The 13,964-nt window shown below is 41.0% G+C and overlaps 1 protein-coding gene across 1 annotated transcript in view; it reads left to right on the forward strand.

Annotated features, from left to right (window-relative positions):
- The first annotated feature begins 728 nt into the window (after window positions 1-728).
- The window catches only part of lmo1 (LIM domain only 1), a 41,507-nt gene continuing 28,271 nt past the window's right edge, over window positions 729-13,964 (forward strand). The window contains exon 1 of the mRNA XM_086072030.1: window positions 729-1,544. Within this exon, the coding sequence (XP_085928156.1) occupies window positions 1,523-1,544 (22 nt within the window). The 5' untranslated portion in view covers window positions 729-1,522. The remainder of the gene's footprint in view (window positions 1,545-13,964) is intronic.

The raw sequence follows: 13,964 nt of genomic DNA on the forward strand, positions 1-13,964 counted from the left end.
GTCCCGTTAAATAACCAATTATGGTTCCCATAATAATAAATGGCAAGGAGTCATCGCACACAGAAAAAGTTGACCACTTTTCTGGAAATGTTTCTTTGTGCACACAAAGTAGCTCTTGATAATGTAAAATATGCGGTGCAAAATGTAACAGAAGGCATGGACAGACTGAGCAAGCTCACACCATGGACGGCCTGCTGGCTGCTGACAAACCAACATTCTTGTCCTTCTATTCCTTCCCGCTCTTCCTAAATGGCTAATCTTTCTTGGATCTCACCATTAATTGGTTAACAGTCTCTGCAGGGCAAGGGAAAGTGGTGCTATTTAAAGGCACCGACATGCAACAGCAACGCTTTCATCTTGGCAATGACAGGCAACAATTATATTAGCAGATTTGAAAGTGAACCTCCTATCTAGGCACTAATCAAAAAGTCAGCCCATCTGCTGCGTGTATCTGTGCAGCATGTATGATAAAAGTGTGTCCGACGCTAATTAACTGCTAAGTAGACCACAATTAGACACTTTATTTCTACTCCAGCAAGAAAAATAAGGAGAAGAGCATAATGAAAGCATTTCATTGTGTAGCATTGAGCAACATCTCTTTCTGTCTCTCTCACTCTCTCTCCCCCTTTTTTTCTCTCTCCTTGACGTACGCGCGCGCGCGTGCACCCGCGCATCAATACAACCTTACGTGCGTGTGCGTGCTCTCCGTCACGCGCGCGCGCGCGCACGCACACACTTTCTCTTTCCCTTAGCTGTGCTTTTGTGTTTTGTCAGAATTAATGAGAAAAGTTCCCTTGCCCTAGGGGTAATTAGTGTCCTTGGAGTTAAATAAGCTAATACTTAGACACCTCTGGCACAAGCAATTATGTTTGTGTATTGAATAATTGATTCAAAGAGGGGGGAAGGGCTGCTAATCAGATCTGAGCATAATGAATTGATTTAATTAACAGGGGAATCCTTGGGTCGCTGCAAAGAAGCGTGCGCGGCGCATTTATTGCTCAGAGCGGAGCGGGGCGCGCACAGACGCGGTGCACACGGTCGGCGGGAGCACTTTGTCACATTTGCAATTGGATTTGTTTGAATGTAGTTGTCGTCTCGGAGCAAATGAGAGCAAGAGGGGAAGCGTATTAACATCCAGGAGAAGAGAAGAGCTCAGCCCATGCCCGGCGCGCGCCTCATCCGCCTTCCAGCGCGCACCGCACGGCACATTTAGTCGAGATTCACGCCACCTATTCGCCTCTTTTTACTCGCATGGAAGTCATTCAAAGCGCTTTGGGCTTATTTATTTGGGCTGCAGCTCAAGTGGGGAGACGCGCATCCGGCCACGGCAGTCAGCGTCGTAACTATCGTTCTTATTTTTAGAGAAAGGCGTTCGGTTTGTTGAAGGTTTTTCCGTAGAGCCCGCTCCGTGCACAACGACATCAAGACAATCCCGGTGAAAAGCTCCGAGCGGAGCGAGCCCCGCAGCCTCCTGGAGCCAAGGACGGATCGGCCGGGGAAGGACTCCTCGTTCCTCAGGACGATGGTGCTGGACAAGGAAGAGGGTGAGTAACATCCCCGCCTATTGGATGTCACATCCTGGACGCTCGCACTCGTAACCGCTGACATTTTTTGGAACACATTCAGAGCTTCTTTGAGCTGAGCAGCGAACCGCACCAAGTCTCATTCATTTTTATTTTTTATTTTTCATTTTTATTTTTTAAATACTACGATTTGGTGCTTGTGTGTAAACCCCCTCCTGCATCCTGAAGTTGAGCTCCTTTCCCAAATGCACAAAGAGAATGGAATGTTTATTTACACTTGATGTGCAGAGCTTGAAGTCTCCTGCTAAGTGCTTTTTGCCTGGGTGAAGTTGTTAAGAGGCAGCCAGCCTCTGACAACCTCCCCGGGATGGCACATGACAGCAGAGTGCTTTTAACTTGATTGCAAATTATGGATAACGCCGCGCAGCCTTGACTCACTTTTCCCATCCAAATAGGCCCACTTGCATTACTTATCTATTTCAATGTATTTGGGTTAATGGGCGAGGCAATCTAATTAATTTTAATTTAAATCAAACTCGCCTCTCTAATGACGTTCCATTTTGGATTCAAGCTGACGTGGAGACGTGCAGTGCATTTATCACATGCTGGTCCACAGGTCTAAATGATGCTCAGTGTACTGTGAATGCATTCAATCTATTAATGTGTTATGCTTTCAATATTCAAGCAGACGCCATATATGTGCTTTGGGAAGAGCACTTTGAGGTCTGAGACTAAGTTTTCTTTCTGGCTACACTTTTAAGCTTGGTTTGCTGGCCACTTGCTGAGAAGCACCATAAACGCACAACAATTTGTGTTCTTTCACAATTAAGCTTCTGCACCTTTCATGGCTCTTCTTCGGCGAGTAATGGATGCATTTGGAGCCCATTATTTATGTTTGAAAAATGGATGTTTCCCATCTCTTAGCAGAGCATCCTTTCACTTAGGCATCACAAAACCATTAGATTTTGTGGCAAAGACATAAATTAGCCTCTCTGGCGACATCCGCGTTGTGCCGCTAATGCATCCAAATTAACTGAACTGTAAATAGTCTGCTTTGAATGTCAGTCTGGCTAAAAGTTCCTTATATGATTCATGATCCGGATTGCTTTTAACAGTTATTGGCCAAGCAATATGGTAAATGTACAAGGTGATGCAAATGGCATTAGTGGGGAAGGATGCACAAGAGCATGTAATGCAGTCAATACTACATTAACTACTGATGCCCAATTACAGAACCAGCGAGAGTGGCTTTTAGGAGCATTAGGACTTGCAGAAAAGCTGAAATCACCTGCTGCTCATTGCCTAAAAGCTTCACCCTTTATTTGCTGGACCCGACCAGCGCCTCCGGCAGTTCGGCCCGCTTGGCAACAAGAGCTGCTCCGATCCGGTCTGGCTCATTACGGCGCCTCTTAACGTTTATTGGCTGTAAAGTTATAGGCTTGTCAATTCAACCTTCTCGCCTAATGTATCCGCTCAGCGCTTGCGCGAGGAAGGGGGCAGTTTTGGGTGGCCGCATAATGACAGGCTTTAATGGCTTCTTAATTACAAGTGTGTTTTTCTGCATGGGGCTTCATATTCCTTTTGTGGTGCAGAGAGGGGGTGGGGGGGTGCATGTTTGACAGATGTCACTCAATTGACTTTGACTTTGATAAAAGCCAATAACTGTTAAAAGTGGTTCTCAACTGTTGTCACACACATGTTGCTATTGTCACGAACATCTATTAAAGTTAAGAACAATAAAGAAAATGTAATGTACCACACCTTCTTCAAAGCATCTTATGTAGGAAACTGAGGTTGAACATGATAACTGTGTTGACAAAAAATGGATATAGTAAAACATAAAAAATGTGGCCACACATTTTTACATATATCTTGGCACCGATTTCATCTTTTTTGGAAAAGTCCAAATCAATAGTTTGTCTTCTTAATAGGAAATGAAGGCGGCAAACAAGTGCAACTGTAACAATTTTAGGAGTCTGAATTCTGATGGCACCACTGTCATTATTTTGCGTGAAAGGCTGCTCAACTACCGCTGGAAGTTGCGTCATTCATGCAGAAATCCAATTTTTGCGATCTGTCCGCGAGCCACCATTTGAGAATCACCGCTTCCCGCACTTCCCAGTATAGCACCAAACTCAATCTGAAGCAGTGAGTGTACTCTGCGAGTTGAGTGAGTGTGTAAAGGTGCCATCGAGGGCAGCGGTGGCGTTTGTTGCACGTTTGGCCCACGATTGAAAAGGTTCAATTCCTCTGATTGGTGTAGGAACTGAGGTGCCTTTGAGCAAGGCTTCAAATTTGCTCATAAACATTACAGTAAAACATCTTCATGTTTACCTCTCTGAATTTGCATAATGCACTCAAGTGCGTAAATATTCAACCGCTCTGTCACAGCTGCACATTAAGCATAGACTGACCTTAAGCAGAAGCCAAATCCTCCAGTGACTGCTAAGTTTCTGGTTCCCTCGCGCTGGTTAATTTACGGCTTCCTTATCACACTGTCCTGGAAAATGTGTACACTCATAAAGTGTGTGATTGAAAAGCAATCCTTCAGATGAACACAGACCTGTGATCTGTCAGCTGCTGTAATAAACCTTGGGCTCCAGGCTCACATTTTTATTTTGAAATAATAAGAATTGCTTCATTCTTTACCGGTGTTACCATGGTAATACTGTCTTGTAGCGATGTTATATTGATTCAGAAAGTGGACAGTAATATTTCTTTTCTGTTATTTGGTTTCTTGGGGTTGATTTCTAATTTCCAGTTGGAGATTACTTTTATATGTTCCTTAAGTCTTTTCACTTTTCCACAGGAATGTAATTTGCTTGCTGGTGTTTGCTATTTTCTCAGCTTATTGGTTTGCGCTTACTTCAAAATTAAACTTGCCCATTTCAAATATTGAAATTACAGTACATCAGGTTTGTGAGCCCTGGGGCCTAAACAATATTACAAACACGCAAGTCACCAGGAGTGTTTTTTTGTTCCTTCAACAAAGTGCATCGCATTTTAGTTTAACTCTTTAGTGCACAATTATTCATGAAAACAAACGTTCACATTTCTTGTCATAATAGCCTTTTCTCGACTACCATTGCAAGGGAGTTTTGCTCTCAGTGTTTTGACTGCCACTAATATCCTGAAGCTGTTGTCAGGAAATCACACGTGCACCCTTTCGTGAGCAGTATGTGTTTAATTCCGCTGAATTCTCACTGGAGGTAATTTCCTCTGTCACCATTAAACCTCTTGATCCCCATCATTTGTGATTGTTTCACGTTTTCAAGTGTGCGAGATGTGTATCATTCATTTCCCACAATCTTGGAAGAATTTAAAGAGACTCAATTGAGACACGTGTTAGCGAGTGAACCCGCCCGCCCGCCCGCTCGCTCGCTCGCCTCGGCTGCACTCATCAGCAAGATGCAAAAACTCAATTATGCACTCTTGAGCTGTAAGAGCATCCATTTTATTATTGCCTCAGGCTTGATGTTAGGCTTGCTGTCATCAGTGTGTAGCAAGGGACACATGATCTCTTCGGCAGCCATTGTCCGACCTTCTGTTTCGTCCAACCCTTGCAATTCATGTTGTCACTGTCCACGGTTTTTATTGCACTGGTGCTTGATTGTCGTGACAGTTTCAGCAGGACGAGTCGGAGGTTTGATGACCACAGGAGTAAATAAGTGCACTCAGTACACTGGACTATAGTGCCAGGTAGGGGGCAGGTTTCCTACCTTCCGGCTAGTATGCAGCTTGAATGGTGCCCTTAACCACCAATTCAATACCCTTCACTTCCCTCCTCGAAATGGCGCCCTGTGTGGACGCGCATGTTGCACATACCAGGAACCGCCACTGATTGTACGCAAGAGAATCAATACTGTACACTATATGCAAGAGTCATTTCAATATTTTCTCTGGAAGTGGAAATTGCAGTCAAGAATATCTCATGACAGCCCTGTAGGTGGCGATAATTTACTTAAGTGAATGCTGGACAACTGCCAATCAGCTGAAGAATATGACAAAGAAGACAACATTAAAAATATGCAGTGGTGCCTCTGGATACGAGTGATCTGACTTATAAGTTTTCCTAGATATAAGCAAACATTCGGCAGATTTTTTTTTTCTTTCTTTCTTTTTTTTTTTTTTGCTCTGACTTGCGAACGTAAAATAATTAAAGTTCTGTATTGGGCAGTGAACTGGATTCAGCTTTAACAATGTGTGCTTAATGCGTCCACTACTGTGAGAGGTCAAATAAAGAGGTCAGAGATCAAAATAAAGACGATTCTTCTTCATACTTCACAATAAGCAGCAGTTATGAAGCTAATATTGAACAATTATTTAAACAAACAAAATGAAATAAACTAAAAACTTCAAGCTGTTTAATGTCATTCTCAGTTGAAGTTTACTGTCAAACTAAAAAACTGCACATTATATATTTAAAACAATCACATAGATTAGTTGCTAATCTTAATGTTATAACAAACGTTTTGACAGATAATATATCAAAACTCAAAGTCATATATTCTTCATCCTCTACAAAAAAATGACTGATATTGCAAAGTAATAGTAGAAGAAGTACTACTCTTCTATGTTTATGCCTGCATGACTGTATTAGACTGCCTCCTGGTGGCCAAGACGGGTACACCAGAAGGAGAAAGCACCATGAATTGGATTGCACCAATAAATCATGATGCACAAACAAATTATTTACGTTCTGTTTTATAACGCATAATATTACAGAGTTCTGTTTTTCCTTACTAAAAACATATTTATTTATTTTCGGGGAGTCGATTAATCGATTAATGGAATTACCTTTCATTTAAATGGAAAAAGATCATTGAAGATGTGCGTATTTAGATTTTTTATTTCAAGGCAACACAGCAATGGTTTCTTTCTTGGCTTGGCCACTCGCCCCCTCCAAGTTTAATCGAGATATGTTGATTGTATTTGCGTAATGTCGCACACAAAGAAACCTCATATTCCCTTCTGTGTGCGCTTGGTGGATGTTGCTGACACGGGGAGGTGACTTAAAACACAATTAAAGCACGTTGTAGGTGCCAGATGTATTACAGCTTGAGCTGAAACAAACACACACACGCTCGGGAGGAATGTCGATGTTGCGCAAGCAGAAAATCCCCCACTAAAAATGTGTGAGTCATCCATTGTTCGTTAGTGTTATTTATCAATATCAGGTAGCCCGGCAGTATGGATCGCTTCCTTTAATTTAAACTTGTTTACCTGTAGTGTCTGCCACTTGCTGTTAGCATGGGAAATAATTAGTACTGTACTGATAGTGATACATCTATAGCAAGCACACACACTTGAGCAACTCACTTGCTTCACTCTCTGCATTGACTGTTTTTTTTGTGGCCTGGTTAGAAATTACATCGTGTCATGATGATTATTCCTCCTGCAAGCTGTTGTCTTGAAGAGGACAAAGAGACCAAAAAATGCCAAAAGAAGCACCAAATCATTTCATATAGAACGACAGGCAGCGAGACAACCATGTACAGAACCTGGGAAAACATTATTCCGGATGGGGTGAAGGCAATGTGTCGCTTTAACATGACATTTCTACAGTTTGAGTGTAGACTGATTGTGCTGATATTTCTATCCTTAAATTAATCATGTGTTGTAAGTGGATTTCTCTTTTGGCTTATTTATGTAGGATGTCTAAAAAAGGAGCCCCCCACCCCCCCACCCCCCAAAAACTATATATTGGGCATTTCTGTTTATTAGTGCCTTTTTGGCCCTCGTGAAAAGAGTTTGAAATATATTCTACCTAAAATATCCCAAAATGTTCTTTACAATAATATGTTCTATGCAGCACCATTCGTCTAAACGTGGTATTCTGATTAATGTTGCGTTTGTGGACAATAACTAAGCAATAAAAACCACCAGTTGTTTTGTTTCCCCACATCCATGGGAGCATCCATTTTGTCACTTGCTGTCGACTGAAAATGATCTCACAGTTCAGGCTCAAGTAGCGACCAACCACGGCTCAGCTCCCAAACGCCACATGACCAAACTCAGAAAACAGGTGAGCCGTGATTGGTCGTTTAACTGAGCCCTGAACCACTATTATGTCATTTTCAGTTGAGAGCAAGGGGCAAAATGGCCGCCTTTTTTTTTTTTTTTTTTTTTTTACTGCTTACTGCTTAGTTCATGTTTCACAAATGCAATAGTAATGAGATTGCTGTATATAATGTTTATTTTGTATTTATTTTATTTTTTATTTTTACCAGACTCAGTGAAGTTTATCAGTGAAGTGGGTGTACCAGTGGTAGGGAAGCCTGTCCTGTTTTCCATGGCCGTTTCTCAATATGCATTCTCGTCCGTACTTACGCGGTTGAGAACCACTGGTTGGACCACTGTTGGAGAACGAAAACATCCAAAACCTGCAGGACTGCGGCCCTCCAGGACCGGAGTTTGACACATCAGCTGCAGCAAAGCCTTCTGTGTGCTCCAGCATAAAAAAATAAACATAAACACATAAATATGCTTTTGGGACCATGGCAATATTTAAAATATAATGTTTTTGTACTTTGTTGGGAGCAAATGAGTTAAAATCCTCAATATTTTTATTTTTTTGCAAATGTTATCAAATTGAAAAGTCCCTAATAGCTAATAATGACCCATATTCACATAGCGGCACAGCCTCCCAAAATCAGACAATTACATGTGGACAACGACATCATCGCCGTCTGACGTGACATAGAAAATATACGGCGAGAGACGAGTGGTGACTGTGAAACTTAACACCCCGTTCTCGCCTTTCTGGTATTCCCTTTTACACAGGTGCATTGGTCACAGTTGTGATAGTTCCACCTATGACAAGCCAAAACACTGTGGGGCGGGATGATCTTTTAATGGCAGTGCCTTTGAAACCGAATAGTATCAAGGGGAAAAAGGGGGAAAAGTCTCTACTATAGCAGACAGCGTAAAATGGCTTACTTTTATTATCTATCTATATATATATATATATATATATATAAAATAGTCTAATTTGCATGCACTGACTACCCACTACCTGTAGGTGCTGCGAGCAGGGCTACATCCGTGTATCTCATTGTTTTTTCCATCCATCCATCCATCTATCCGTCTGCTATACCACTTACCTATGTTATTGAGGGTCATATAGAGTTCGAACCTATCCCAGCCGACTTCAGCCTGGATTGCCATGTCAGGCGAACGTGTCACTACACCACAGTTGTAATCCTTGTAGTTAAATTCCAACTTCAAGTGACCTTTCCGTCACAGTCTTTAGGCAAACAAAATGACGTGTTAATTTATTCAAATGAAGGACGGCTCATTTAAAGTTTATTTCTAATGAGAATTAAAGTGATGAACACTGTGGGATCCCTACTTTTATTAAATCATACAGCCATCTTCTTGGTAAATATACCACCCTTGGGTGCCTTGGCTCAAATAAAAGCAAACATGCTGAGAAGTAATCTCTCATTGAATGACCTTCACTAAATCAAATCTCAAACATCGAATTAAAAATGGTGATTAAGATGTAAGTTTTGATCCTGTTAAAGCTCGTCTACCAGGGTTCGGATATTGAAGTTGCTGATTTAATCAACGCTTAAACACATTATACTCGCTACTACAAATGTGTATGCAAATGACTACACAACACACACTACTCTAAATTGGTCTCTCTTTCTTTACACATTTAATTTGGTGAGATTGTTTTTGATTTGATACAGACAATTGGCTAATATTGTATTATTATGTTTTGATCTGAGAACAGCATATACATTTGGACTATTATTTCCGTTCTATATGAGGTATAGCACATGTGCATATTCGCAGTTGATCTGATACTGAACTTGCATCAAACAGCCCTAGGATGACAGGATTTGTTTTTCAGACCGATATCAGTTCAAGTAGTCAACTTTTGAGTACTTGCCGATACCAAGTAATCGATACCACTAATACGTTTGATACATACATTTTTTTATTAAACCATGCATCCATCCATTGTCTGTACCAATTATCCTTAGTAGGGTCTTTTTTTCTGACAAAAAAGCAGAACTGTCACTTTGCAATAGAGCTTTTATGCCCAAAATAAAGCACAACAACTCTCTTATTTAGTAGTTAATTAGTAAAAAATTGACAACTCCCTGGATTTGAGTCTTTCTTCAAAATGAGTTGAATTAGCAGAATAATACCATTTCAAAATAAGAAAATATTAAATGGATGAAAGGAAAAATACAATTAATTTGTATTATTAATATAGGTACATACTAGTCCTGCTCACTGTTTATGGCACCCCTTCATTTTTTGCATGATCTCTACAATATCATCAGAAATAAATGGAAATGTACCAAATTTATATCATCAAGACCTTTTAATTGGATGTCCAAAGTAATTCAACAAAGGAAATTGTTTCTCAATTTACATAATGTAATTCTGAAGAAGAAATAGAAAACACAGCATGTGCAGCAATAATGGCACCGTCTTTGATATTTGGTTGCAAACCGTTTGGCAGTGGTGACAGCTTCCAAACGTTTCTTGTTGCCATCTCTAAGCATCTTGCACTTCCCCGCTGGTATTTTTCCCCCACTCTTCCTTTGCAAATTGTTTAAGCTCTTGAATGTTTGCAGGTTTTCATCGGATTGAGATCAGGAGTCATTGCTGGCCATTTTAAAACAGTATTTTTTCCTTTTTAACAATTCCTGTGTGCTTTGGATCTTTGTCTTGCTGGAGGACCCTTGACCTTTGACTCAAACCAAGTTGTCTAACACTTGGTAGGACATGTCCCTCAAGAATGTCTTGAGAATTCTCAGATTTCATGATTCCTGTGATATGATTAAGGCGTCCAATACCAGATGTAGCAAAGCTACCCCACAGAATTATGGATCCTCCACCATGCTTAACTGTAGGGAGGGTGTTCTTTTTCCTTAGAAGCTTAATTGCGCTGTCTGTAAACAAACTGTTAGCGTGTCTCAGGAATGGTCTTCACCTATGAAGCCCCGTTTTGGGTTCAGTGTGTGGCGTATGGTACTTCTTGAAACCACGGTCCCGGACTGTTCCAGGTTGGCTTTCAGGTCTTTGGATGTTTGACGTGTTGTTTTTTTCCCACCATTCGCACCAACTGTTGAAGATTTTTGTCATCAATTTATTTCTTCCTCCCACGTTCGTGGAGGTTCTTGACAGTTCCGTGCTCGTCAAAATTCGTAATAACATTACGCACTGCTGAAACAGGGCTACCAAAATCTTTGGAGATGGCTCTATACCTTTTGGAGGTCTTGTGTTTGTGAATATCGCACTTCTGATGTCCTCAGACAGCTCCTTTGTTTACACAAAGGAAAAGGGGATAACAGGTGGCTTTTTAAAACATCAAAGTCATCATTCATAGGTTAATTCATTCCAATTGGGCACAGATAACTTAGAACAGGGAAATCTAATTTGTGATTTACCAAAGGTGAGTCACATTGTGTTTCCATATTAATTTACAGGAAAGCGTGCCAATAACAGTGACAGAGCACATTTGAAGTTTTCTATTTTTTCCGCCCATTCTTTATTGTTTTAAATAGTTTTTTTTTTATTTTTATCATTTGGTCTTTCAGATAAAACAAAAGCTCTCTATAAAAAAAAATGTTTTTACTTGATTCATTTTTTTTCAGAAGATATTCCACATTATGCTAATAATGGTGAGCAGGACTGTAGAAGTAGTAGTGAGTATAGCACTGTGTATAATGGAGAAAGTCGTCACACCACTAAATTGAGTTAACAAATAAACATATAAATGTTGGTAACAACACACTAATAATGCACTAAACATTAATACAGAAATAGCATCTTAATGGGCATATGAGAGAATTGACATGGATGCGGTTCACGTTCCGTCAGCCATGCATGCCATTTAGTCCTTGATAGTAGAACGGCCACAAGAGGGCGCCAGTGACTGGTATCGGCAGCCTTTGTGAGTACTCGATACCTTGAAATAAAGCTGGCGTTAGCCCAATACCGCTATCGGTACTCGCCGACCTCTGCTAAAATTGCATGGCAGCAGATGACTGCGCAAAGTGTTTTTCTCCTTCATTTCAATACACAGACCCCGACCGACCACTTCGCCCTACCCGCCCGTGCCCCTGATAACCACAACCTCACAAGTAAGCATTTACCTGCACAAAAGCAGAACTTTTGTATTGGATCTCTCATGTTACCTACTGTTACAGTGGGTGAGTACAAATTTAAGACAAGGTCGTGATTTAGAAGGGGACTGACGAACATCTTCCTGAAAGTTCACCCAAGCGAGCTCTCATTATTTACCCCATCAGGTGTGCAAGTACGTGTTCCAATGACATTAGAAGCCCGTGCAGTTAAATAACTGCCCCCTGTGGGGAATCTGAATTATTCAGGATTAAAGAGCCTCCCTGTGCACTGCGATGTGGTGTCCCCCCCCAACCCATTTTTGACACATTGAGGACCCTGAATGACACACCTGTCTCCTAGCATTTCCTTGGCAATAATAAGTGTGCAGTAATTGCTGGGAAGTGGGGAGGATTTTGAACACTACTTCCCGACCTCGTGAGTGACACAAAACTTTCCAAGGATCCATTTTATTCCTCACTAAATGCATTTTTAATGCGGACTAAAAAGTGTTTGGCCCCAGTCAATTGTGGTCTAAACTTTTAAAATGTTTTGGCAGAGTTCTACGTGTGAATGCTGTAGTGCACGAGGTGCTGTCAGAAAAGTTTCAGGACTGGAGTCAAAATACTGTGTACGTCTTCAAAGAGATTGCTGTTTGGTTTGTTCAGTGCGAGAGTTGTGGCAGGATAACTCGTGGCTACTCACAATGCGTTGAGATATGACCAGGAAGAACATCTCTGTGCTGGAGCAACCTCCTTTCTTACCCCACTTGGCTCTGTGCGTTTTTTTTTTTTTTTTGTGCTCTTTCCAAAGCTCACTGGGGTTTTCAAGGGAGCCCGTTTGGAAGAGATGACATTTTGATGGCTGTGACGACAGAGCTGCGGAGGATCCCAGATCCAAGGATCCCTTCAATGAGTGTGTGAAGGTGTGGCAGAATGATTACGCTTTTGTAGTTTTCAAATACAGTGTTGACTTGAAATATGCATTTAATTCATTCTGTGAGCACGCTCGTAACTCAAAACACTCATGCCTCAACACTTTTCCCATTGAAATGAATGGAAATTAAATCATCCATTCCATCCTCACCCCTGATACCAAGTACCGATACCACTAGTACTTAAAGTTACATACACATACATAAAAGTCCCCCCCCCCCAAAAGACACATCATTTTATAGAAATACCTATAGATTCCAATATAGTATTTTTCCTTAAAATTGCATAAAAATAATGTCAGTTTTGTACTTCTATTGTCTAGTTCCTGATCGCAAATGGCCACACGAGTGCAGTCGATACTGTCCCAATACCGATACCTGTTATTGGTACTCACCGATCCCTAATGAAACATAAAATAATCACTTCATTAATTCGAAAACAATGAATGAAACAATTTTTGTTACATTTTTCAGCTTCACTTCAATGAATATTGTGCTGCGCCTTCTGGTCTGTGTGGCCTGGTTAAAGGATTCTAACAAGTACAACATGACACCCATCTACAGCGTTTTGTATAGTTTGCTAGCGTTAAGCTAAAGGAATGTCTCTAAAGCAAAGCAATATTGTTTTAATTGCACAATCTGGTCCAAACAATGGCTCGTATCTTGACAAATTCAGGTCACTTGTATCTCAAAGCAACACTGGATATCTCATGGATATCTCTGGAACCTTCCTACCACATTTCATAATTATATTTCATATTGTGTAGTATATTAGTGATGACCTCATCAGCTTCATGCAAAATTGGTACAGAAATCGCAGATCAAGATCAAAATCAACACACTTGATTTGCAAGATGCGCACTCAATTTCCAGCTGTCTTTTTCAGACTGACTTCCTCCATCTTTCAAGAGTTTGTGATTTATCTGCCGAGAGATGTGTACAGTAAATGTTTGCCATGCTTTCTTCCCTTCCTCAGCTTCTTCTCGTGCCATCTCACACTCTCTCTCACTCTTATTTCCTGACAGCTTACCTTGCTGAGCCATAATCTTCCCCTTCTACTGAGCAAGGAACAAGTCCCCTTCTGTTATAATTTGGAAACTGCCAGTTTCACGCGTAAAAAAAAAAGCCGCAATGAATTTAATTAGAAAGCTGTTGCATATCTCTGTGATACATTTCTTTTAATTAACCCCATGTGAATAAATTAAAAATAATAGGGGGCTGAAAAGTGTGGAAAAAACACGCTAATGAAGTTTTTCCGTTAATTGGGACGGAGTTAGCAGCCAAACCGCAGTGTGTCGTGAACACCGGGAGCTAACAATGCCGCCTGTAAGCCTTAGAAAAAGGGCCCAGGGCCTTCGTGCTGACTTCAAGTGTAAGAAATGCACCTCTGACGTGATGGAAATGACCGTGGGCCGGGA

The sequence above is a fragment of the Leptonotus elevatus genome, chromosome 3 (assembly GCF_054856555.1).
Source record: "Leptonotus elevatus isolate MCC_2025b chromosome 3, RoL_Lele_1.0, whole genome shotgun sequence".
Taxonomy (NCBI): domain Eukaryota; kingdom Metazoa; phylum Chordata; class Actinopteri; order Syngnathiformes; family Syngnathidae; genus Leptonotus; species Leptonotus elevatus.